This window comes from Penicillium maclennaniae, assembly GCF_028827695.1.
Source record: "Penicillium maclennaniae strain IBT 15551 chromosome Unknown utg000008l:1.0-3552695.0:1.0-3555053.0, whole genome shotgun sequence".
Taxonomy (NCBI): domain Eukaryota; kingdom Fungi; phylum Ascomycota; class Eurotiomycetes; order Eurotiales; family Aspergillaceae; genus Penicillium; species Penicillium maclennaniae.
Genome location: NW_026623220.1, coordinates 3,283,406 through 3,306,412, shown reverse-complemented (window position 1 = coordinate 3,306,412; position 23,007 = coordinate 3,283,406). Strand labels below are relative to the sequence as shown.

The window sequence follows — 23,007 nt, the reverse complement described above, 5'->3', positions numbered from 1 at the left end:
CAAGGCTCTAATGCCATGAAAACATCAAAATGCAGGTATCATACCCTTCGCAGGGAGTCCTTGGATGACGAGGCCGCCAGAGTTCGGCGTCGTCTCGCAATGTATCTACCATATCGTGTTCAAGCCACTAACCACGCGGAAAAACTTCCATTGATGGATACAATCTATCCAAAGATACGGCGCAGAGAGATACATCTCCACACTAGGCTGTCAGTCCCAATGCAATGGTAAATTACAAATAGGAATCGACGGATTGTCCCAAGTCCATGGTTGGCAAGCGCAGAATAAGACACTCTTCCCACAGAGTCAAAAATCAGCAATAGAAGAGAAATTACTACTGGATCCTTTAGCCGATACGCCTAAACTTAAAACTTAATCATACGAAGAATTGTAGAGATTAACCGACGTGCAGGCAAAAGGCGGAAACCCTCCAAGGATACGAGGGAGATTCCAGCGGTGAAAGGTCTGGATATGCAGGTGAAGTTCCGTATGGGACCCAGCTCTCCAATGCTCAATCGAGCATTTGATCAGATTGCTTTGCAAATTGGCATGAGAGGTCTTACTGCACGACGGTTGTGATCGGCATGAGACACAATACCAAGCCTCCCCCAAACCACCCCTAAGGCGAGAACCAGTGTGACGGCGTCAAAGGGGGAGCACAACTAACGTCCTGCCCATCACCTTACGAACGGCTTGAACCAAATGGATGGACACGAGTATCGTTCTGAGAGATCTAGACTTTGTTGCATGGATGTGGACCGTCGCAACAACGTCAGCCGCACAGCCCTCCAACACTCTGGAGGCGATCAACGTAAATGTGCAGTGAAAAAGCCACACCGGCATTGCTCTAGGCTAGGCATACAGGGCCCACCGTATGCGGGATCAGTACCTTGACAGCTACCAGCGAAAGGTTGACAGCCTAAAATTAAAGATGGTTCGCAGTGTCAATATGGGGATGTGATCTCCCCTAGGTGCCTGACTCGGTCTTCATGCCTATGCAGGCCGCCGAAAACAGCAATCAACACCGTCAGAGAGATCGGACAGGGCACATGAGGCAAAGAATTCGTACTTCTGTCACAAACGGCCGGGCACTGATCTGCATTCCAGACCCGGTATAACCGGAAACCGTTCGTACCGCTCGACCTAGCCTTGCGTGAGAACCATGGAAACATTCTGATTTGAGTAGATTGTCTCGAGCTAGGATCTAGCTGATCGATAGAGCAGATGGCGCTTCCAATGAGATGGCATGGCTCGGCAGACTTAAGACAAGCCCCCCATTGTCCAGGGCTCTCCATTGGGCTAGTCCCCCGATAAACCCATGGTAACAGAGGCTCCATCTCTATCGTCGTGGCATGTGCCAAGGCAAGATCCCCTTGTTCATCCCGAAAGACAACACGCGGTGTGTGGGGTGCCTTCGACGACACTTGGGATCTGGCCCTCCAACTCGGCTTGTTCCGCGGGACCTTCGATCCGTGACTATGATACTTGCAGCTAACGGTAAGGAAATTACATCCTGTAAACACGCCATGTAATGCGTGTGGGCTTTAGCGGCCCAACGACCGTGTTCATCACTGTATTCTGTTGCAAATCCCGTCTCTCCCATCATCGCAACCCTCTCCCTCCTGTCTGGAGCTGGAACTCCACACTTTCGGTAGCCCCCTAGGTGCGCCACAGGAGGGCTGGTGGCTGAGCCGTTTTTTATATAAATTTCTGGATCCCAGGAGTTCTGGTGGGACCAAAACGGTTAGCCATTATCTTCATTTCCCGAGCACCAATGATTTTCCGTGCTATTCAATCGTCAGATATGCTCCCTGGCTGTAAGACGTCCATTTCTCCTCCTGTTGACTACTGGGAGCCGTTCAGTCCATTGCATTACCCTTGCAAATTTGATTTGAAGCCTCAGTCGATGAGGCTTGGCTGCATGGTACTGTCATGAATCGCACAAACGTCGCAATTTTGACGGAGAACTAACCCCAGTGACAGGTGTCAACAACCATGTCGAGGCCAAACCAGCGGGGCGACTTATCCTACCCGCACTTTGCCCTCATCTATATCGACCGAGAGGGCAATTTGCGCCACGAAGCCTCGCGCTCTATCGCCAATAGCCGTGAAACCATTCTATCTCCACGAGTCACCAATGAGTTTCTCCGCGCCGTGGCGAGGTCCAGAGATCCTGGCCCGTCACATTCTCAGTGTATGTCACATTTTTGGGTACAGGTGTGATGGATGTTTCTAACCAGGAGTAGTTGAAACGGGCGCACCAATCGCGCCTCACCCAAGACCAACAATTGAGCAGTCTTCTCTCCAGTCTCAAATTGGCCATGTACCGCACAGCACTGAAGTCCGAGGGGTGGAAGGACGCGGTAGAGTGCTGATGCCTCCCGGGCCTTCAATTCAACCGACGTTGTGGCCTGGTCAACAGGAACCTTGGCCCACGCAAGCCCAACAGCCTCGAAAGAAGCCCTGGAACGAAGAGTTGAGCCTCAGCAATCAGAAAGCTACCATCTCCATTAAGGAAACAGATTTCTTGCGCAGTTACTACGAGAAGGTATTCCAAAATCTACAACAGACGAATTGCCGAGTCATCGCCAAAGCCTACGTCAAGCTCGTGGAACCTCGCAAACAGGTCAACTATCCCTACAATGGACGGAAAATCGTTGCTGGCAGAACCCAACAACTCGAGCCTGATGCGACCAAACCGCCATGGTGGCCGGCTGGAGTGAGCCACCGTGAGCCAGACCATCTTCCCAAAGCTGGTATTGAGCGCCCCCTCCCATCCTTCTCCCAGGTTCCGGCTCAGGGTAAGATCACTAACACATCGCATAGAACGTATTAGGCTCCTAGTTCACATCCTCTGCGAGTTGCGCGCCAGCAACGGAGTCACCGCCCGAAGACTCAAAGAAGCAGAGCAGCCTATTCGCCGTCAAATCTCCCCACCCGAGCGATTGCAGCTTTTAGATGAACTATATGATGTGAGAGAAGCGGAGGAAAACTTCCAGGATGGAGCGACCGGTACTTGCTGACACCGTCAACGTTACTGGAGCCCGGGGACTCATTCATCGCAGATATGAAAACTACCGTGTCAATCTTACGAGCCAACCTCCCTGATGCGGTGGATCTCGCTGCCAGCCAGGGTGAGCGCAGCCGAAGAGCTTCACCGATAGAAGAAGACACTAGTCAACAATCGAGCCAAGAGATCCCAAGTGTACGCAGCGGTCAATTACGAAGAAGCAACATCCCACAACCTCTACTTTCATCCGGGACCGAAATACCAACGAAATTGTCACCGAACCTTCACCCAGCCGTTCCCAACTCCTCGCAGTATATTCAGCAAGAACTTCCCATACATTCCAACTTCGAACACACGGCGTCGCCATCTCCACAAGACCTGAAAAGAAAGCGTCCAATTGTCGAGTCAGGTCCAGCTTCAAGCACCAGTCCAGCTTCGATCCCATTCTATTCCCCTGTTTTTGTGGGATCCCAACCCTTCGTACCGGAGACTTTTAATGACATCGAAGGTCTACAACAGCCTGGAGTCCCCAATACTGGGCAAGGAACAGAGCAATTCGCCGAGAATATGGAAATTTATGGGTTTCCCTATTATTTTGATAATTGAGCGTTTTAGCACTTATGCTCTTCTTAACGTTTTGAACACGAGTTTCCTTATTGATCACGCCTCACGAGAAATAGAAACCTCCAACCTTTGAGCCTTTCTTGTCCCTATTCCCCATTATGTTAATTGAATCAAGATTGTATTGAACTCGAAATAGTTGAATAAAAAGGAAAAAGAAAAAGGCAACACAGTCCATGGCTGCATGATGGCCATTAGTGAATGCGAGCATCATATTGGTGTGATCATATGGGAAAAGACTCCGGTTGAGTTTCCCTCTGATAAGCTCGGGTGTGACCACGCCCCTGGATAGTTGTTCTGTTCAATTCAAAAACAGCCCAAAGCACATTCACAAACACTGAGAGTAATAGGCATTGGAATATGTGCAAGTGTACCCACTAGCACAAGTTGTTGGCCCAGTCCAGTTCAGACCACCACACTGGCCCCAATGCTGGGCAACACCCGTCGAGCCACTGGAGCTGGAAGTTGTAGTAGTTGAGCTCGTAGTGGTCTTCAAGGTCGTCGTAGTCATAGTGGTGGCCGCGGCAGTGGTCTGAGTACTAGTCGTAGACCCTCCACTCCCCTCAGCAGTCAAAATGCCAGTATAGGCAGGCTTCTTCACAAAATTCTCATCCCAAGGGCATGCAGCACCTTGTCCGGGGAAGGTACTCGGGACCCAAGAGTATTTATCGGTCCAGTCCCAGATAGTGATACCGACACAACGATTTGTCTCCATGCATGCACCGACAGTGTTGGCGTAGTCTGTCGACTGCTGGGAGAGGAGAGCACTCGTTGAGGGAAGAGTCATACGAATATCCAACTCGGTGATAGCCACATCGACACCCAAGGCAGTGAAAGCCGCCATATTGGCAGCCTGAGCGCTCTTGCTAGGGGTGCTACCGACGATGAAGTGGGATTGCAGACCGACGCCGTCGATCTTGACACCGTACGACTGGACCAATTTGACAATCTTTTGAGCAGCCGCCGATTTCGGCCCAGAGTACTCAATATTGTAGTCGTTGTAGTAGAGTTTGACATTGGGATCTATGGCTGCGGCTGCGGCGAATGCGATGGGGATGTAGGCCTCGCCAATGGTCTCATACCACACACTCTCGCGGTATGTACCGTCATCGTTGAGAGCTAGTCCGCTGATTGTTAGAAAATGTTCAAGCCTATGGATTATAGACTATCTATTGAGAACGTACCTTCGTTAACAACATCCCATGCGTAACATTGGCCTTTGTAATGTGTGACCAAATTGGTGATATGATTCTTCATGACTGCAATCAGAGTTGCATTTGTCCACGTTCCGCTAGTGACTGCGAGGTTTTAATAAGTAAGGAGGATTGGAAAAACAGAAAAACAGACAAGCTCACCCCAGCTTGGTAGCTGACTATGCCAGACCAGGTTGTGACATCTGAGCTTCTGGCCGTTGGCTTCAGCGAGGTTGGCAATCGTGTCTCCTTGAGTAAACGTGAAGACGTTTTGTGATGGTTCAGTTGCATCCCACTATAGTATGTTGTGAATAGGGTTCAATCCCGTAAGATAGTACATAGAATACCTTTTGAGAGTTCCCGGGCGTGATTTGCCCAAAGTCGTCGGTATTGCTCAGCTGCTTGACGTAGGCAGTATCTGTAAGCTCGGGGTTGTCGGTAGCTGATCCGAAATACACTTTGCCAGCTGCAACAGCAGCTGTGTTAAGTCCCGAGGCATGTGACCTGTTAGGAACGGATGTTAAAAGATGGTTCACAACGATATCAGGGGTGGCATGTACAAGTGTGGCAGAACACTGGCCACCAGTGCCAATGCTGCAGTAGGGAAGTGAACCATATTGAAGCTGCCTGAGGTCCTTGGCCTCTGAAGCTGACTGGATGTATCGTAGCTTGTTGAAGGAATAATATTCAGCTTCCAAGCCGGACAGCTTTGCACCTTATATAACATTCAAGGGCATACGCTAAGAAATTTTACACACCGGCGCTATGTGATATACCCACTCGCAGCACTCGGAGCTCCTGGCCGTGGCATAGGGGTCGCGGCTATTCCGAAGATAATAAGGGACTTGGTCTAGTCTGCATCAGGCGCCACATGGAGCCTTCTGGTTTCGGCCTTGCTATTTCCGCTGCTCACAGGAACAAGGGACCCATGTTGAATAAACAAGACAATTTAGGCTGAAAGTTAGCTTCCGAATCGTTATTAAGGCAAATTCAAGAGCGAATACCATTTTATCATAAAGAGGTGTGTTTTAGCGACGCGCCGGAGGACTTATGAGCTAAGGACATTGGTGTCAAGCCCGAGTGTTTCAGGGTGGTTCAAGGCTGGGAAGCACTGTTTCAAAATTATTTCTGTACTATATCCTTGTGCTTTATCATCTTACCCTCACTGAAGTCCGTGATTTATTTTCATATCGATGATAATGACAACTCAAAAGCCCATCACTTATTGTTGAACATCAATGCTGTGAGTTGGCGACCCTGGATATTCTGCAAGGTTCATTCCGGAGGAACCTCCGTCTTGGTCGCCCGGCAAAATTTGATGACCTGAGCCCTGCAGATGCTTATCCCCGCATTCGTCACAACTCAAAGGATGGAACTACAGGCTAAATTCATGACGTGGCTGTTAGATTTTATTTCCAATTGGTTCCTCTTCCTACAACTTCTCCTAACGTGAAGGGAACGTGTTGACCCTTTGTACCGTACAGTGTGAATAGAGGAGATAATTTCATTATTCCGGAAAGGGGGGCACGTTAGATTTTCCTTGTTGTATTTGAAGAGAGATACTCGAAAGACATATAAGGAAGTAGTTGAAACATGTCTAGATTACCTCCTTAGAATTACAGTGCCTGGTAAGAGATTCAGAGGGCCCAGGAGAAATAGATTTCCTTGGGTCATCTTCTCCGTCAAGCTGTATGCCTTCTCACTGCATTTCTTGGAAAGCTTGTGTGTGGGATCTATACTTTCATACAGAGCATAGCTCAGTCAAGTCTCTCAGCGTGGAGCTCATACATAATGATCAAATTGGTCTATAAGCAATACAACCTGGGTATCTTGTTTTCCCAACGTCAAGCCGCTTCGAGTCGGTATCTCATCGTGAATATACTGATCACTGAGGGAAATACAAATTCAGCATGGTGCCTTTTCAAAACTGGTGCTGTTTGCAGCGTTCCTCTGTGGAATCGGAGCGCTCCTATGCTTGGGATATCGTGCTCTTTCTGGGTCGGGTAAAATAATGCTTGCTTGGCTACTTCGAGGGCACATGATCAGCCAGTCTTGCGAGCCTTCATTTCTGCGATAAATGCGTTGGTCTTGGAGTTGGGCACAATGAAGATCCGGACAAGCTCATCGACCACTTCAACCTTCCCACCAGTAAGAATCTGCAGGAGGGGCAACTTCTTGCCGGCCTTGATCAAACCGCCCGAGACAGTCTGCATGAAACACTCAACGTTGTTGATCGAGTACTCATTCTTAGTATCCCAAGGCAAAGGGAAGATGTATTCGAGGTGGTCCGTAATGGTGTGCAGTTCTGAAAAGCCCTTGACGAAGTCGGATTGCGCATCCATGGGATAGAGGAAAACAGCAGGGAATTCCACAGAACTTTCCGGGGAAAGCGGATCAGGAACAAGCTTGATCTTGGCATCTTCCATCTCCGGAGGCTGATCGGTCTTGCGAGTTCTGATTTGACGGGCCCGTAGAGCGGTACTAAGGACTAGGTTTTGTTTGCGTGCAAGGTCTTCCTCGGCCTTGCGTTTGGCGGCCATACGCGCGACGGCTGCCTTGCGCTCTGCAATTTTCTTGGCGGATGTTTGGAGGGACTTGTTCTCTGAGTCAATGAGCAATCCTCTTGAGGCAGCGTCTTCGGCTTCGTCGACCTTATCCAGCTTTAATAAAGCCATAGAGGAGCGATAGAAGGCCTTGACGTTCTTGGGGTTAAGCTTGAGCGTGGTAGCACAGTCAAGGGTGCAGGCTCGGTAGTTGCCTGTCCGCAGGTAATTAGCAACATACATAAGATAAAGAGTAAGACAAGAAGCGTACCAAGCTCGAGGTTACACAACGCTCGGTTGATGTGCGACAACTCCTCCATCTTCCGCAAAAGCTTCTTCTCCTCTTCGACATCCTCGGGCTTCTCCCACTTATCCTCTTTTGCGTAGATCACTGCAATGGCCTTTGTATAAAACTCTTTCGCGTCGATCCAGCGCAATTCCTGGACGGCTTCGTTGCCTTGATCCTTGAAACCTTGCGCAACCTCGCCACGAGTACCCTCGTTTTGCATAGCCTGAAGCGCATCTAGAAGAACATTCTCGCCATCTATAGATGAGAATGAAGGTTAGCTAATCGAAGTTAATCAACCACAGTGACAGATCAGACGTACTCTCATCACCGGCGTTCTCAATGTCGGTCATGAACAGTGGCGTTTTGTTCATCATGGCCAAGAGTTCCTCCTTAGAATGCGACTTGACCGAGGCCATAGCTGGCGGCATATCGGGGTGATTGGGGTCTTGCATCATTTCCATCAACTTCTCCTCGTTGATTGGGAAAGGCGCTTCGTTCGACGCAGCGAAGGCATCGAAACCCGGCTGCGGCACGTTTTGGGTCACCTCCGGAGGTGCCTCATTGAGGTTAAGCGACTCATCGAAGTCGTCCGGTAGCTCTTCGACACGCGACATAGTGTAGACTGGGCGATCGCTGGCTTGTTAGAGGGGCAGTTTCTCGTGAACTTTTTTGCGGGGACAAAAATTGGATGCAAATGGTGCAAACGAGGGGGCCTTTGGGCGGAAAGCCTCGGCCATCTTCTCGACTTTTCTAGCACGGATTTGTAATACAACGATTTTGCTTTTATTGATCGTAATAGTAAAGGTTTTTCTACATCGATAAAAAGTCCCTCCTGCATCCTACATTGATTGCACATTCTGAAGAGAGATGATCCCAGGCGGGATTGAAGCATTTAGTTTCGTTGTCACGCCTTATCGCGATAAAGAGATAGCTTCTCGGCCAAATCACGTGAAGGGCTTCTGCCCTATCGAATTTGCTGCCTCAGGTTTTCGCAATGTCAACACTTCGGACTACAGTGTTTGTGTAAATGTGTCTATGGAATAAATATTGCATAATATATAAAATCTGAAAATGCACAGGGGTCAGTAGTCATATCTCACCTTGGCTGGATACTATTCCGTTCTTCGTCCTGCATGTCTCCGCCTCAGGAGGGCTTTGTACCTACAAGGCGAAGTAATTACCATTAGACAAACACGATTTCACATCCTACTCTGACCATACAATGGAGAGACCCATACAGAGATATCGTTGACCTCCGTGTATCGGATGCCTTGTCATCGGCCATTGTCCGAGATGGCTGAACCCCGCACTCGTCGGTGGAAAGACCGACAGGCCGACATAGTCTTTATAGGCGTACATGAACAGGAAGGTGCAACCAGGTCTCCGTATCTATCATTGGGTTGTGATACTGTGTCGTGATCCAGACAGATATGGCCCTAACTCACAGCATCCTCGTACTCCCAGGTGATGGCATTGGCCCCGAGGTCATGGCTGAGGCCATCAAGGTGCTCAAGGCCTTTGAGACTTCGCAACACAAGTTTGAGTTACGTCATGAATTGATTGGGGGCTGCAGCATTGATGCGACAGGAAGTTCGATCGTGGAAGAAGTCAAGCAAGCCGCATTGAGCTCAGACGCCGTCCTTTTCGCAGCAGTTGGAGGACCCAAATGGGACAATGCTCGGCATGGTCTAGACGGCCCTGAAGGTGGACTACTGCAGTTGCGAAAGGCAATGGACATTTATGCAAATCTTCGTCCATGCTCAGTTAACTCTCCAAGCACCTCCATCGCGAAGGAGTTTAGTCCATTCCGACCAGAGATTATTGAAGGTGTCGACTTTATTGTGGTGAGGAGAATTGCGGTGGAGCTTACTTTGGACGGAAAGTAGAAGATGTAACATACGGTGAGCTTGAACATTCATAGTGGATTATCAATATCCATGTTGAACTAATGATAATATCAGCAATGGATGAATGGGGCTACTCAGAGGCCGAAATTCAGCGTGTGACCCGTCTAGCCGCCGAAGTTGCCCTACGACACGATCCACCGTGGCCCGTAATCTCCTGAGACAAGGCGAATGTGTTGGCCTCATCTCGCCTTTGGCGCCGGGTGGTACAAAGGATCATGACCACTGAATATCCACAACTGAAACTGGTTCACCAGCTTGCCGACTCGGCATCGCTGATCATGGCGACCAACCCCCGTTCTTTGAACGGGGTTATCCTGGCAGACAATACCTTTGGTGACATGCTCTCTGATCAGGCAGGCTCCATTGTTGGGACCCTGGGTGTCCTGCCAAGTGCTAGCTTGAATGGTCTTCCTGGTGACAAAAAGCTACAGACACGACCATACGGTCTGTACGAGCCCACTCATGGCTCAGCACCAACGTGAGTTGAGAAGAAACATGTAAATTTCCCCCTTTTCTCCATCATAACCCTGACAAATTCTTCAGAATTGCCGGTCAGAACATTGCCAATCCTGTAGCCATGATCCTTTGTGTCGCTCTGATGTTTCGTTACTCGCTGAACATGGAGGCTGAGGCCAGACGCATAGAGAATGCAGTGCGCAAGGTTCTTGACTCAGGCCATAGAACCCCCGATCTAGGAGGTAAGATGGGTACGAAGGAGATTGGGGATGCGATCGTAGCAGCACTGTGAACAAGCGTGTGTCAATGAACACGTAAGAAGATAAATGGACGAGCCCTGACTTTTGAATCTCAATGATCCAAGCTTTGCAATCAGCACCCTGAATGTCTTTCGCAATGGGTCTACGAGACCTCGTGATCGATAGAAATCCCCTCCGGTGTTTGTGGAATGGGTACTAGTATATCTCAAGCAGACAGCCTGAACGAAAGATTTACCTGAGTCATCATTCAAACCTACTCCGTCTGCCATGAAACATATCAAAAAATACTGAGATCTTGTTTCATGTTTGCGTAAAAGAGTGATGCGCGGTGGACATCGAATTGTCACTATAAGACCTCTAACCTCTAACCTTGGGGTTCTCTCAACCCAATTTCATATGATTATCCTTCCATCTCATTACTATATTATCTTTTGCTTGCCTCTACGACCAAAACACCCTTCGGTATCCCATCAACAATCCCGTATTTTCCAACACCGACATGTCAGACCAGATCCAACAATGCTTCCAACTACCAGGAACGACAACTCCCAATAGTCTTCTCCCGGAAGTTCCTCCCCCCGGTTCCTGTGCAATGCGACTTCAAGGGCTAGAGAACATGTCGAAACTACAAAAGACAGAGCTGGTGGACTCAATTTCGACCGACATTCGGGCATTAATCTTGTGTCTACGTGAGCACATCAACGCAGGAAACATAGACATCCAGCATACGCGGTCATTCGACATTTTAATCAATCTAATCCAACAGACAGATCTTACGCACCAGAGGATGTTGGTACGAAAGGTGCGGCGCTTGAGGAAAGAGAGACACCGCGTCCGCAAAGACCTTCGGCAATTTTATCGAAATGTGGATGAACTGGCGAGGAAGCAAATGAGCCAGGTTCGGAAGCTGAAAGAAAGGCTGCAGGATTCACGAAAGAAGATGGCAATTTTGCTGCGGGAGCTAGACTTTTTGCGTTTGAGCAGAGGAAATCAGGACAATGAGGATCAGAAGATCAAGGCAAAGACGGACAAGCTTGAGGGCCATCTTTCTCCAGAGGAACTCCGAATTTTCAATCGTCAGGAGCTATCGATCGATACTGAGGGAGGACATGAAGAAGAGATTGTCAAACAGAAGTGATTTTAATGTTTCCGATCGGTTGCAGCCCGCTTTGTTGCAGTGTTTGACACTGGAATGATGTGCAACCATTTAGCCCCATGTCCAAATTGCAAAGGGGTCATTTCATTTCCAAAAAACTTTTGACTAGCACTTGGGTCGATATGGCGAAATAGATAGGCCGATAAAAGAACGTAGTTGTTGCGTGGCGACTCTCACGGGCGTAACGCGGCTATGTACCAAAGTTCCGAGGCATTCCTGTCTGTCACCGACGGCATATGCGGAGGAAACTGACTTCATGCCCTTATCGTAGAGACTCCAGGCCAGATCCCCAAATACCCAAAGTCCCAAACTTCACGAGAATCGACCTGTCTGGACGTTATAAACAGGAGCCGAATATCGGAAATTCTCGCCATCGCAACATCATGTGCACGAATGAACCATGCAGGGTACTATTAGATGGGGCTGCGCTCGACCGAAGAGACCTCGGCATGTTGACCGGCGAATTCGCGTTGGCTGATTCGCGACCCGCGGGTCCACTTTCTCTTGATCTTCATGTGGAAGACTTGACCCTTTTCCTTTTTCTCAGCATCTTCTCTTCACTCCCTAGAAAAAGTTTTCCGTTTGTCGTTTGATATAGGTTTGAGTTCCTGACTCGAAAATCTTTGCCGCGAACAAATCTTTGCACAAACGTTATCGGCCGAGAGCATGAGCAATACCCGAGACTATGAGGCGGTCCGTAAGGACATCGCCGCCTCCTTGAAGAAACCCGACTATGATGATGGCAGTCTGGGCCCTGTGTTCGTACGACTGGCATGGTGAGTTGATCCCGTTCTTTCGTGATTTATTCAAATGCGGGGAGCCAAGTTCTGGCCGAGCCGGTCGGCTTAGAGGCTCCGTTCCCGGGCGACCGCGGCAACCGATCGTTTGAAAGCATGAGACGCTGACAGGTTCTTATTTGCAGGCACTCCTCCGGCACGTATGATGTTGAATCTGACACTGGTGGTTCAAACGGCGCCGGTATGCGATACGAAGCAGAGGGTGGCGACCCGGCCAACGCTGGTCTACAGCACGGACGGGCGTTCTTGGAGCCCATTAAGGAAAAGCATCCGTGGATCACGTACTCGGACCTGTGGACTTTGGCAGGTGTAGTTGCGATCAAGGAGATGGGTGGACCGGATATTCCCTGGAAGGGCGGACGCACAGATTTCGTGGACGACTCCAAGCTGCCGCCACGCGGTCGATTGCCGGACGGTGCCCAGGGCGCCGACCACCTGCGATTCATCTTCAACCGCATGGGTTTCAATGATCAAGAGATCGTGGCGCTGACCGGTGGACACAATCTTGGCCGATGCCACGGCGACCGTAGCGGATTTGAAGGACCGTGGGTGACGAACCCAACTCGGTTCTCGAACTCGTTCTTCAAGCTGTTGCTCGAGCTTGACTGGAAGCCGCGCAAGCTAGCGACGGGTATGACACAGTTTGTGTATGAGGACCCGGATGCGGATGAGGACGAGGAGCCTTTGATGATGTTGCCGACCGACATGGCACTCAAGACAGATCCTGCATTTGCACCCTGGGTAGAGAAGTACGCCAAGGACAAGGACCTGTTCTTCGACCACTTCTCGAAGGTCTTCGCCAAGCTGATTGAGCTGGGCATTCAGCGTGACGCTCACGGCACCATCACCAACAGTGACAACAAGCTGGGTGGCTATTTGTCTGCTCCCAAGAAGAGTAACGTGGCTACCGGCCCGTCAAAGTCGAAGGGCGAGCCTCGTGCTCGCCTGTAGATACACATCACCCTTTCCTTTTTGTTGGCTGTTTGGTTATGTGTTGTCTTGGATGAGCAATTCCCATTTGTGTTGATAGACCGGGGCTGTGAACATCTGACCAGCCTTAGAGATGTAAATAGATCATAGAACATGAGCGAAAATACCTCAAAAGAACCGGGGCCCTTCAGAGCGTAGAAAACCCTCCTTTTATCAGTTTCTGGTGTGATTAGTCTGCGGGCTTGAATATGAAAACTGTCTCAGAAGGATACGGGCTCTGTACAGCCCAAATACCCCCAATGATGAAGAGTTATGAGAAACAGAGGGGAAGTCAGGAGAAAAATGAAGGGAAAAGAGTCCGGGGGTATTGCGGGGGCAGACTCCGCACGGACTCGGCGACACCCGCGTGTTATACAAACCCGAGTCACTCGGTGTGCAATATCGCGTCCCTGATTGGCACAAACTTCCATCAACTAGTATCGACCATGTCTCCCGTTAATAAAATACACTTCTTGTTACTAATTTGCATTGTATTATCATCCTAGTCAACATCATAGCTCCGAGGCCCCTCCGTTACAGAATCAAGAAATCTGAGAAAGCGACCCGCCAAAAGTTGTATCAAATATAGGTGTGAAAATGCCAAACATCGCTCTACTGGACCCGAATCATCGTGTTGAACCAGTATCGAGTACATAGCGGCCTACCATGATCATAGCCCTCGATCATTCGAATCTTATGGCCCTCGCATTTCGCGGTAACCAGCGCCCATCCAGCGTCTCAACACGACGCTTCTTGCACGTGGCATCCGTCGTAGATTCCTCTGACTCTCCCAATTCTGTCGTCAGTTTCCCCTTCGTCATCGTCGTCACATTCTCGGCATTTTCAATGAGAACCGTTTCTCGTATGTCTCGTTTTCGTTTTTTAGGGTAAGGGTTGTCGAGTGGGAGAGGACTGGAAATTTCCGAGCTGCAGTCAGAAACATGTGTAAAATCCTGGAAGAGCTCGTGTATCTCTTCCTCGGTGATATCCGGACCCTCTGGTGAAGCCGTGCCATCCCCTCCTAGGTTGTGAGCACGTTGCCCTCCCCTGGGGCCCTGACCATTGACTATCTGTGAATCAAAGTACTCTCTCAGAGTATAGAGATGGCCATCACCTAGGGCAGAGCCGCTGCCGGAGCTGAAATCCGATCGTGATGAGAGGTCAGGGAAGTCTAGAGCACCAGTGATGTCCAAAGAGCCCGGAGGCCATAACTCCACCTGTGCAGCGAGACTTTGCGGACCAACATGAGGCGAGTCGAAGGGTGAAACGTCTTCAGGATCCCGTGGTAGCGAAGTGCCGAGCAGATCGATCGGAACTTGCGAGGCAGATCTTAGTGCCGTGAGACCATATTTCGACACAAGATTCCTGTTCGGATCTATCTTCGCAAGAGACAACCAGTCGGGTATCTTGATATCCCAAATATCTTTCGGAAGGGTGTCAAATGGATCGGGACGTTTTGAGTCGAGGAAACAATCACCGAACGTGGGCAACTGTCGCTTTTTGTAATTGAAAAGAGGAGGTCCAGAATCAGGGGTCCAAGGTACGTGAACATCCTTGAACATCTGGCCTTTTTCAATCATCTGACCTACATTATTGAGGGCATTGATGGCTGCACAAATAGCGGGTGTCTCGGGATTCATTACACGCTCATATACCAAGATTGGTGGGCAATTTGGATCGTGCACCCACTCGAGCGGTATATTCTCTTCCTCACCAGATGCAGGCAAGGAAATGATCATTCCCGATGCCAGCGCGCCATCGTACATGGCGTAGTCCTTGGTGGGGGCTTCAAAACGCTTACCTTCGCCCCAGAAGACGCGTCCATGTTCACCTGCTCCGTAAATTCCTCCAAGCCAGCGGTAGGCTGCTCGACATGGTTCTCCATCCGCATTCAAATAGTCGAAAACCTGATCTTGAGTGTGTTGCCAGATCTTGGTGCCTGGTTCTGTTTGAACGACTAGACGAAGGGGGAGATTGGTAATTTTTCTATAAAGCCATGGACCGTCATTTTCAGGCCCAGAGCCACAATCTGAGCAAATGAACGGATGGTATATTGGGAAAGCTCGACTCCATAGCTGGCTCATTGTCACACCCTCGCGATCCGCAGGTAGAGGAGCAGGGTCCAGCACACGCCCGTTTCCTGGCGTCTCTGTAGTCCCCTCGCCCCTACAATGGCAAGCCTTGTCTATCGTGGTATAATCAAATCTGAACTGAGTGAAGTTCTTGGTACACTCGGACCACGGTATCCACGGGTGACAGAGATTGCCCATGGTGATACTTGGGACCTTGTCGCACAGTATACGATAATAGGCGTTACGGAGTTCTTTCGAGGTTTCATCGCTGAAGGCCTCCCAGTTCATATTAGTCACCTCGACAAAGGCGTTTTCAAGATCGGTGAAATGGGCACCATCGCTGTCACCTCGGTCTGCAACGGTGCACCCCGCATCGAGCAAGCTGCCTAGGACAATCACGCAGTCTATGGCACAAGACGTACCCTCCCATACTGGGCCCCTGCCACGGACCGGCACCACGAAGCCATCTGCATCCAGTTCAAGATACACGTTAACCTTGGCAGCTTGAACAGATCGATAGGCTCCAGACTGGACAATCTCGAGATCCTCGGCCTTCTCGGCTATCCTGTGTGGAATTGGGCCTTTGAATGGTGCACCGGGATGACGATCAAGCCAGCGATATGTATATTTCATGATGGCTTTCTCAATGATTTCTCGAATAGGTTTGGCGTCGTAACATGCGGGAATATTGTAAGGACTGCCCCCGAAGCTGCTTCCCAAGCTGTCCCCAGAGCCCCTCCCAGAGCTAGTAAATTCGCCTAAAGAAGGACTTAGCCCAGAACCTTCCTCATAATCGACTAGCCCAGATAGGTCCTGATCAAACAGGATCCGATCAGAAAAACTTATTCGAGACGAGGACCTAGTGGCTTTGTTATTTGGCGAAATACTGTTGGGAGAAGAGGATAGTGTTGATTCGCTTGGCACAGCGTTCCTAAGTGTGAAATTCTTAGTTGCGACTCTTCTCGGGGCGGCTTTCTGAGGCTGACCTTGAATTTCTCGCACTGATCTTTGGCCAGGAACTGAATACCAGGGCAAGATTTCAGGCTTGATGGAGGAAAGTTGGAATTGCAGCATATAAGTCCATGGCACATCGGGCGGCGCACCTGCAGGCATGAACAAATTCTCATATCCGGCCTTGTTGAACGACTGCGGAGGTAAGCTCGGATAAAATTTGCTAATCGGCTTCGGCGCAGGATTCAGCTCTTTCCATTTCAGCAGTCGAGGTCCAGCATCCCGATTCAAGTTCAACGCCTCCTTCCAACTTTTAGGCAGATGGTCTTCTGACATGTAATAGAAACATTTCCACAGAGCATCTATCTTCTCACCCTTCGTAGGCTTGCCTGTGTATATGTGGGCTTTGATGCCCCAGAGAAAATGCCTCTCCAATGCATCTATGATCGGCTTTTTGAAACCATTGTATACATCTCGCTTTCTAGTCGACCAAAATGTCGTATGATCGGGAGGATCAGGAAGCTCGGTCAGGTCAAACCATGGCTTGGCAACTTCTGGTGCTTCCATTTGGTCTGCACGTTCTTGCCAGCCCCTGGGAACGTGACAAATCATTTTCATCGGCATTTCCCGTAATTTGAGCTTTAGCTCGGTGCATGAAATTATTTGAAGTTGACTCGCAGACGGGGAGTGTGGATATCCAGGAATGATGAAATGAATGCTTAGGGCCAAGCGAGTTGTTGAAGTTGAGGTTATTGAGGTTGAAGAAACCAAATTCTGATTGAAGTATTGTATAGACGGAGGAGTGTAGCTACTTTAAAGCTTGAGGCACAATCCTCTTATATCAAGACCAAATATCTTAAGAAAGAAAGCGCGACCACACAAACTTCGAGATATCGACAAAGAGAACGAGTCCGGAGGACGACCACGGGATTATCATGTCCTTGGGCCCTTCGAGTTAGAAACAACAGAGCACGAGCAACAAAACAAAGGCAATCTGTTATTTCTTTTAGTTGCTACTTGACCTTGCCAACTTGGAGTGCTGTACCTGCGAAGGGTGCAAGCCTGTGATTGTGGAACACCATCTGGTATCAAAATTGAGGCGGGGCTACACAAAGAGTAGGTGAGCGAAGCCGCTAACATCGAGTACAAGGGGACATCTTCAATTTCTCGACGCATTCGTCTGACAGTACATACAAAGAGATTTGAGTCCACAAAGAAAAACTCATTGTAACTAATAAGTCTGTCTTATCCAAGATTCTGGTAGCCAAACGCTCAAATCATAGATGATTGGTGTCAAACAAGACTTGTAAGGCGATCTGAAGAGTTGTTCAAGACACTTGACTGAACTCAGCCCGATATCTCGAGACCGAAAGACTCTATGGACACAAAGGACATTGTCGAGTGTTGACTTTGAAAGAGAAAATGCCAGCCGGAAGGCTCTATGAAAGTGCGTAAGATACCGGTAATATTTCACGATCATTTGGGGTGATATTACCACCAGATTACCTCGTACTGCGATGGTGTCAGGTGACTAGATGTAAAAGAATCAGCACGTGACGCGTTTAGCCCCATTTAGACTAGCTCTAATCAAGCGAGCCCTCGCCCACACTAATCCCAAGTTGGCTAGTGTCCCAATTACCCGATCCCACAACGGCAGCAAAGTCGCTCGAGACTTCCTTCTCTCCATCCCTCTGTCGACAACGCGCCATCGCCCATCATGTGTACGTTCTCCTCCCCTACGATAATTCGAATACTCTACGCCCTCAAGAAGCACAAAACACCACTCTCGTTGAAATAGGTCCGGGAAATGCAAGGCTAACTTGTCGACTTTTCGATTACAGCGCTCGTCTCAGGCGAGAAGAGCAACTTCCAGTTCATTCTGCGTCTGCTCAACACCAATGTTGACGGCAAGCAGAAGATCATGTACGCGCTGACCCAGATCAAGGGTGTCGGTCGCCGTTACTCCAACTTGGTCTGCAAGAAGGCCGATGTCGACCTCAGCAAGCGGTACGTTCGACACATTCCAACAACCTGGCAACCTCTGCAATGCTCTCAGTCGACGGTGGACTATACGGAAAAGTCTGAAGGGGTTCCTCGGTCTAATGCGACGTGGGTGACCGAACTCAAAAATTTTGTGCGGTGGAGATCCTCAAAGGGGGAAAAGACCGAACACCCGAGACGAGACATTGCAGAGCGCTCGCCAATGCAACGATGAGAACTGAGCGGAAATACTGACAAGCCTCTCTATAGTGCTGGTGAACTCACCACCGAAGAGCTTGAGCGCATCGTCACCATTCTCCAGACCCCTACCCAGTACAAGATCCCCTCCTGGTTCTTGAACAGACAGCGCGACATCGTCGACGGCAAGGACTACCAGGTCGTTTCCAACGGCTTGGACAGCAAGCTCCGTGAGGATCTCGAGCGTCTCAAGAAGATCCGCTCCCACCGCGGTCTTCGCCACTACTGGGGCCTCCGTGTCCGTGGCCAGCACACCAAGACCACTGGCCGCCGTGGACGCACCGTCGGTGTGTCCAAGAAGAAGGGCTAAATCATTTATCTCGTCGTTTTCGGGGGTATGGAGGGATTCCTTTATTGTCGGTGTGTTTCTATGGGCATCCGTGGGATCTTTTCCCCGTTGGACTGGGTGTGCCAGTCCTAAAAATTGAAAATGAATCATACCAATATGAAATGAACCGATCAATTTCCTTTCTCTTTACAGAGTAGCCTGGTCTTTGGCCCCCGTATGAATGCTTTAAACTTTTTTGATTATGTCCTCACGAGCGCGCTTGTCGCTTGTGGATTTCTCAATATGGTCGTTTGCTGTGTGGGGTCTCATCGCTCAGTAGGCAGGTATTGTGTCATGTCCTGTGCCTCTATCGACCGGTCGCATTCCTGCATATGCATCCTGTGAAGTCTTCAACACTTACGGGGGTCATATGTATCCCAGGCGGATCGTTGATGTCGACAAATGCCTCCAATTCTAGCCAGCACCACCCTTGCCCTCAAATGCAGTCCGTTGATCTACAACTTTCCATGGTTATATAATATAGACTAATACAATGATACGTGGTATGTATATGGCCAAATATCAATTCAAAGCGTCCTAACATATATATACCTCTGAGCAAAGGGAAAGTTGTGAACAGCCGAAGCAGCAAACTAGATACTTCTAATCCATCGACGATACTCTGAAAACATTGCGTAACAGCCACTGTATGCAAGATGGGAGAGATGAGTGGTAAAATCCACAATCAAAGTATAAAGATGACGATGCAGTAGGAAGTCCTCGATGTGCTTAGAACCACTCACCACCCAGCCAGCGGTTAAAGAACTCCAGACTAGATTCAGGCTGATCCATGGGTACCATGTGGCCACCGCCGTAGATGCGCATGAAGGTAAAGTTGCCGTGGGACTTGACCTGTCCGATCTTCTTGCCGACGTGCTCGTTCTGCTCGACAACGAGATCCTCCAGATCCGCGGCGGCGAACTTGGACTGGCCCGGCCACTCAAGAGCCTCAGTCCAGGCCTTGTTGCCGAGCCAGTTGCAGATGAAATCGGCATCGCCGGCGTAGATAAGGACGGGGATCTGCTCGAGAATACCAGGGACCAGATGGTGGTAAGGCTTCATCCAGTCACCGTGGAACAGGAAGTTACGGTTAATGTCGAAGTTGCATGAGTCGTAACCATCCACCTCGGCGCCAAGAGCCTCCCGAACCTCCGCCTGGTTGAGATAGTCGCTGACGTAGTTCATGCCCTTGTAGCAAAGACTGGAATCGCCATCACACTTTGTGCGGACATCGTAGACATTCTGGCCGGTGCGCTGGTAGGGACCCATCATGGCATTGTTACAGTAGATGGAGGCCGGCACGCACACCCAAGAGCTCTCGCTGTCGTAGCAAGCCTGGATCATCGACTGACAGCGAGGCAGGGCATTGTCCATGGACTGGCAGCTCTGCTCATCCAGAACAGCAGGGTAGCCACCTTCACCGCACGCCATGGGGCGGTAGTACTCATACTGGGTCAGACCGTCAGTCAAGCCATTTCCAATGAGTACAGATTTGAGGTTGATGTTGCGCTTCTTGTGGGACAGAATCTCCGAGGCAAAGACGGGAATGTAGTGGCCAGCGTAGGACTCTCCAGCGATATGGAAATCCTGCTTAGCGTACTGGGGAAACTGCTTGAAGAAGAGGGTCATGAGGGCATAGACATCCTTGCCAGCGGCCACGGTGTCGCTGACGGCACCACCACTGTAGGAGTAGCCGACATTGACAGGCTGATCCAGGAAAATCACCGAAGCATTGGAGTTCCAAGAGTATTCGTTGTAGACGGTCTTAATTTCCGCGTTGATAGAGCTGGGACCAAGCTCCATGAAAAGACCAGTGAGAGAAGAGCACCCAGGGCCACCGTTCAGCCAGAGAACGACGGGGTCATTCTCGGGATCGTTGCGTGACTCGAAGAACCCTTGATCAAAGTCAGATTGAGCGGGGGGATGAAATGAGGGGAAACTTACAGTAGAACAAATGCTTATCATTCTCGTTATCATCGAGATAACCACTGTACTGCTTAACATCGGGATCGACGCCCAAGACACTGGGGTCCACCTTCTTCACTCGCAGATCATAGGCATCGAGCTTGCCATCGATCTCACGCTCCTTAGTGCCATCGGCACCCGAGACCCAGACGCTTTGCACGTCCTGGCCACTAACAATGTGGTCCCAATGAGAGCTAGGACGGCGAGTATGCTTCTTGGGCAGAGACAGCATAGGAGCGTGGTCCATAGAGTTGGGAAAGTAGTGAGAAACTTCATCCCACATCTCACGAGCCTCGCCCGAAAGTGTCTTGAACTGTTCTTTGAGCTGCTCGAGAGGCTTAGAGAAGGCTTCCGAGCTATGCTTGAAGGCATCGGAGCCCTGCTTGACGACATCCTCTAGCTGCTCCTGGTGGATGCCCATGACCTGCTGGAAGCCCGGAGCCGCCGCAGAGGCGGCTCCCACCAGCATGGTGGCGGAGAGAAGTCTCATAATGGAAGAGTGTACGATCAACGATGAAAGTGATGGTAATGGTGACTTGTGATGGGAAGCGGGTACCTGGGTCTAGGCGGCAGCTCTTATCAGTCACGGCTCGTGCAGGGGGACTAGGATGGGCGGATCCAGTTTAAGGGAGACAAACCTATACAGTGCACCCCGAAACAATGTTGGGATTGAGAAAAGAAAGCAAGGCGGTCCCTGCGATCGAAGATGAAAGAGGAGGTTGGGTGAGGAGAAGGAAGGGGACTAGGAACCCTGGTGACGATGAATCCGGGAACCTACGATAAGCGGGAGCCAATGAGAGTCCTGAGCGGGAGTCTCGCACGTCACCTGACATTCCTGAGTCATGCGGGGTCACGAGCGACTTCTTGGCACAATGCTGACTCAGCGATGATAGAGAGGCTTCTACGCAGAGTGGGGGCTAGGCGTGCAAAATAATTTACTGGCCTTGCGTGTTGACATTGTGGTGCTCATTCTTGACTTGGTATCTTTCGAGGATTCCATCCGCCATGCCGATCAATCAGCCCTCCAACCAGATCAAGTTCACAAATGTGTCGGTCGTTCGACTAAAGAAAGGTATGCACGATGCGAATCAACATTTTTAGGCTATGATGTCACTAACACAGGTCTGACACGCAGGGAAAAAGCGTTTTGAGCTTGCTTGCTACAAGAACAAGCTGCTGGAGTACCGATCCGGCGCCGAAAAAGGACCTCGACAACGTCCTTCAAGTGCCTACCGTTTTTTTGTCCGTATCGAAAGCCCAAACAGCCCCGTCAGCAGAACTCGCCAAGGCCTTTGGTGCGGACACACCTAAAGATGAGATCCTGCAAGAAATTTTGCGCAAGGGCGAAGTGCAAGTCGGCGAGCGCGAACGAAAAGATAATCTAGAGCGAGTCGAGAAAGAAGTTTTGGATATCGTGTCTGGCCGACTGGTCGACCCCACCACGAAGCGCGTGTATACCTCAGGAATGATCTCCAAGGCCCTGGACCAACTAAGCTCTGCCAGTGGCCAACAGCAACAGCAAACCGGCGGCGAGGCAAATGGATCGGGCGAAGAGCAGACGCAACACAAAAAGCCGATGTGGACGGGTGTTTCATCTAACCGGTCGGCGAAGAGTCAAGCACTCGATGCCATGAAGGCTCTTATTGCCTGGCAGCCGATTCCTGTCATGCGTGCACGTATGCGCCTCCGTGTTACTTGCCCGGTCTCGCTCCTGAAACAGTCAGTCAAAGCCGCGCCCGGATCTGCGCCGGCAAAAGAAAAGGAAGCCCCGTCTGGCGGTTCAAAGGGCAATAAGAAAGGTGGAAAAGGTGGAAAGAAGTCCAAGAAGGGTGACGACTCTGATGTTGACGCTGGTGCTTCGGATGCAGAGGCAGCGCCCAAAGCTCCTGGCACTGTGAAGGACTTGATCATGAGCTACATCGAATCTGTCGAGTCACAAGAAGTCAGCGGCGACGAGTGGGAGGTGGTTGGATTTGCTGAACCAGGAGCGTACAAAGCATTGAATGACTTCATCGGTAACGAGACTCGCGGAAGGGGACGTGTGGAGGTCTTGGACATGTCGGTGACGCATGAAGATTAATTGCATATACCATCCCATAGATCATGTACATGATTAACTTGCCTATGACTGATGAAATCGCTATAGAAAAGCAAAAAAAGTGTTTTGTTGAAATATTCAATTGTGCTAGCTTATTTAGTGCTTCATTTAATGTTTTTGTCCTGCAGCAGCAGGTGATGGACGCAGCTTTAGA

General features: G+C 50.0%; 10 protein-coding genes across 10 annotated transcripts; 6 read left to right on the top strand and 4 right to left on the bottom strand.

The window, feature by feature from the left end:
• Positions 1-1,774: 1,774 nt before the first annotated feature.
• N7477_010194 (DUF2841 domain-containing protein) lies at positions 1,775-3,616 on the top strand (the record flags this gene model as incomplete). The annotated part of the gene is made up of 5 exons (XM_056971855.1): positions 1,775-1,924; positions 1,984-2,194; positions 2,247-2,801; positions 2,845-3,012; positions 3,066-3,616. The coding sequence occupies 5 exons, from the start codon at positions 1,775-1,777 to the stop codon at positions 3,614-3,616; spliced, it is 1,635 nt and encodes a 544-aa protein (XP_056818834.1).
• A 343-nt stretch (positions 3,617-3,959) lies between these two features.
• On the bottom strand, positions 3,960-5,440 carry N7477_010193 (putative endo-1,4-beta-xylanase; the record flags this gene model as incomplete). The annotated part of the gene is made up of 5 exons (XM_056971854.1): positions 3,960-4,750; positions 4,816-4,929; positions 4,987-5,119; positions 5,172-5,328; positions 5,385-5,440. The coding sequence occupies 5 exons, from the start codon at positions 5,438-5,440 to the stop codon at positions 3,960-3,962; spliced, it is 1,251 nt and encodes a 416-aa protein (XP_056818833.1).
• Positions 5,441-6,866: 1,426 nt separating this feature from the next.
• Positions 6,867-8,270, bottom strand: N7477_010192 (HSP70/90 family co-chaperone CNS1; the record flags this gene model as incomplete). Its single annotated transcript, XM_056971853.1, has 3 exons — positions 6,867-7,582; positions 7,639-7,911; positions 7,976-8,270. 3 exons carry the CDS (start codon positions 8,268-8,270, stop codon positions 6,867-6,869), a joined length of 1,284 nt encoding a protein of 427 aa, XP_056818832.1.
• Positions 8,271-9,086: 816 nt separating this feature from the next.
• On the top strand, positions 9,087-10,311 carry N7477_010191 (3-isopropylmalate dehydrogenase; the record flags this gene model as incomplete). The annotated part of the gene is made up of 4 exons (XM_056971852.1): positions 9,087-9,500; positions 9,578-9,709; positions 9,818-10,041; positions 10,107-10,311. The coding sequence occupies 4 exons, from the start codon at positions 9,087-9,089 to the stop codon at positions 10,309-10,311; spliced, it is 975 nt and encodes a 324-aa protein (XP_056818831.1).
• Positions 10,312-10,778: 467 nt separating this feature from the next.
• N7477_010190 (uncharacterized protein) lies at positions 10,779-11,417 on the top strand (the record flags this gene model as incomplete). Its single annotated transcript, XM_056971851.1, has 1 exon — positions 10,779-11,417. The coding sequence occupies one exon, from the start codon at positions 10,779-10,781 to the stop codon at positions 11,415-11,417; it is 639 nt and encodes a 212-aa protein (XP_056818830.1).
• A 684-nt stretch (positions 11,418-12,101) lies between these two features.
• Positions 12,102-13,183, top strand: N7477_010189 (peroxidase; the record flags this gene model as incomplete). The annotated part of the gene is made up of 2 exons (XM_056971850.1): positions 12,102-12,211; positions 12,358-13,183. The coding sequence occupies 2 exons, from the start codon at positions 12,102-12,104 to the stop codon at positions 13,181-13,183; spliced, it is 936 nt and encodes a 311-aa protein (XP_056818829.1).
• A 701-nt stretch (positions 13,184-13,884) lies between these two features.
• On the bottom strand, positions 13,885-16,836 carry N7477_010188 (uncharacterized protein; the record flags this gene model as incomplete). Its single annotated transcript, XM_056971849.1, has 1 exon — positions 13,885-16,836. The coding sequence occupies one exon, from the start codon at positions 16,834-16,836 to the stop codon at positions 13,885-13,887; it is 2,952 nt and encodes a 983-aa protein (XP_056818828.1).
• A 1,105-nt stretch (positions 16,837-17,941) lies between these two features.
• N7477_010187 (40S ribosomal protein uS13) lies at positions 17,942-18,772 on the top strand (the record flags this gene model as incomplete). The annotated part of the gene is made up of 3 exons (XM_056971848.1): positions 17,942-17,945; positions 18,066-18,231; positions 18,475-18,772. 3 exons carry the CDS (start codon positions 17,942-17,944, stop codon positions 18,770-18,772), a joined length of 468 nt encoding a protein of 155 aa, XP_056818827.1.
• A 747-nt stretch (positions 18,773-19,519) lies between these two features.
• cp3 (carboxypeptidase C PRC1) lies at positions 19,520-21,245 on the bottom strand (the record flags this gene model as incomplete). The annotated part of the gene is made up of 2 exons (XM_056971847.1): positions 19,520-20,685; positions 20,735-21,245. The coding sequence occupies 2 exons, from the start codon at positions 21,243-21,245 to the stop codon at positions 19,520-19,522; spliced, it is 1,677 nt and encodes a 558-aa protein (XP_056818826.1).
• A 515-nt stretch (positions 21,246-21,760) lies between these two features.
• N7477_010185 (guanine nucleotide exchange factor SDO1) lies at positions 21,761-22,835 on the top strand (the record flags this gene model as incomplete). The annotated part of the gene is made up of 3 exons (XM_056971846.1): positions 21,761-21,827; positions 21,891-21,971; positions 22,021-22,835. The coding sequence occupies 3 exons, from the start codon at positions 21,761-21,763 to the stop codon at positions 22,833-22,835; spliced, it is 963 nt and encodes a 320-aa protein (XP_056818825.1).
• Positions 22,836-23,007: the final 172 nt, after the last annotated feature.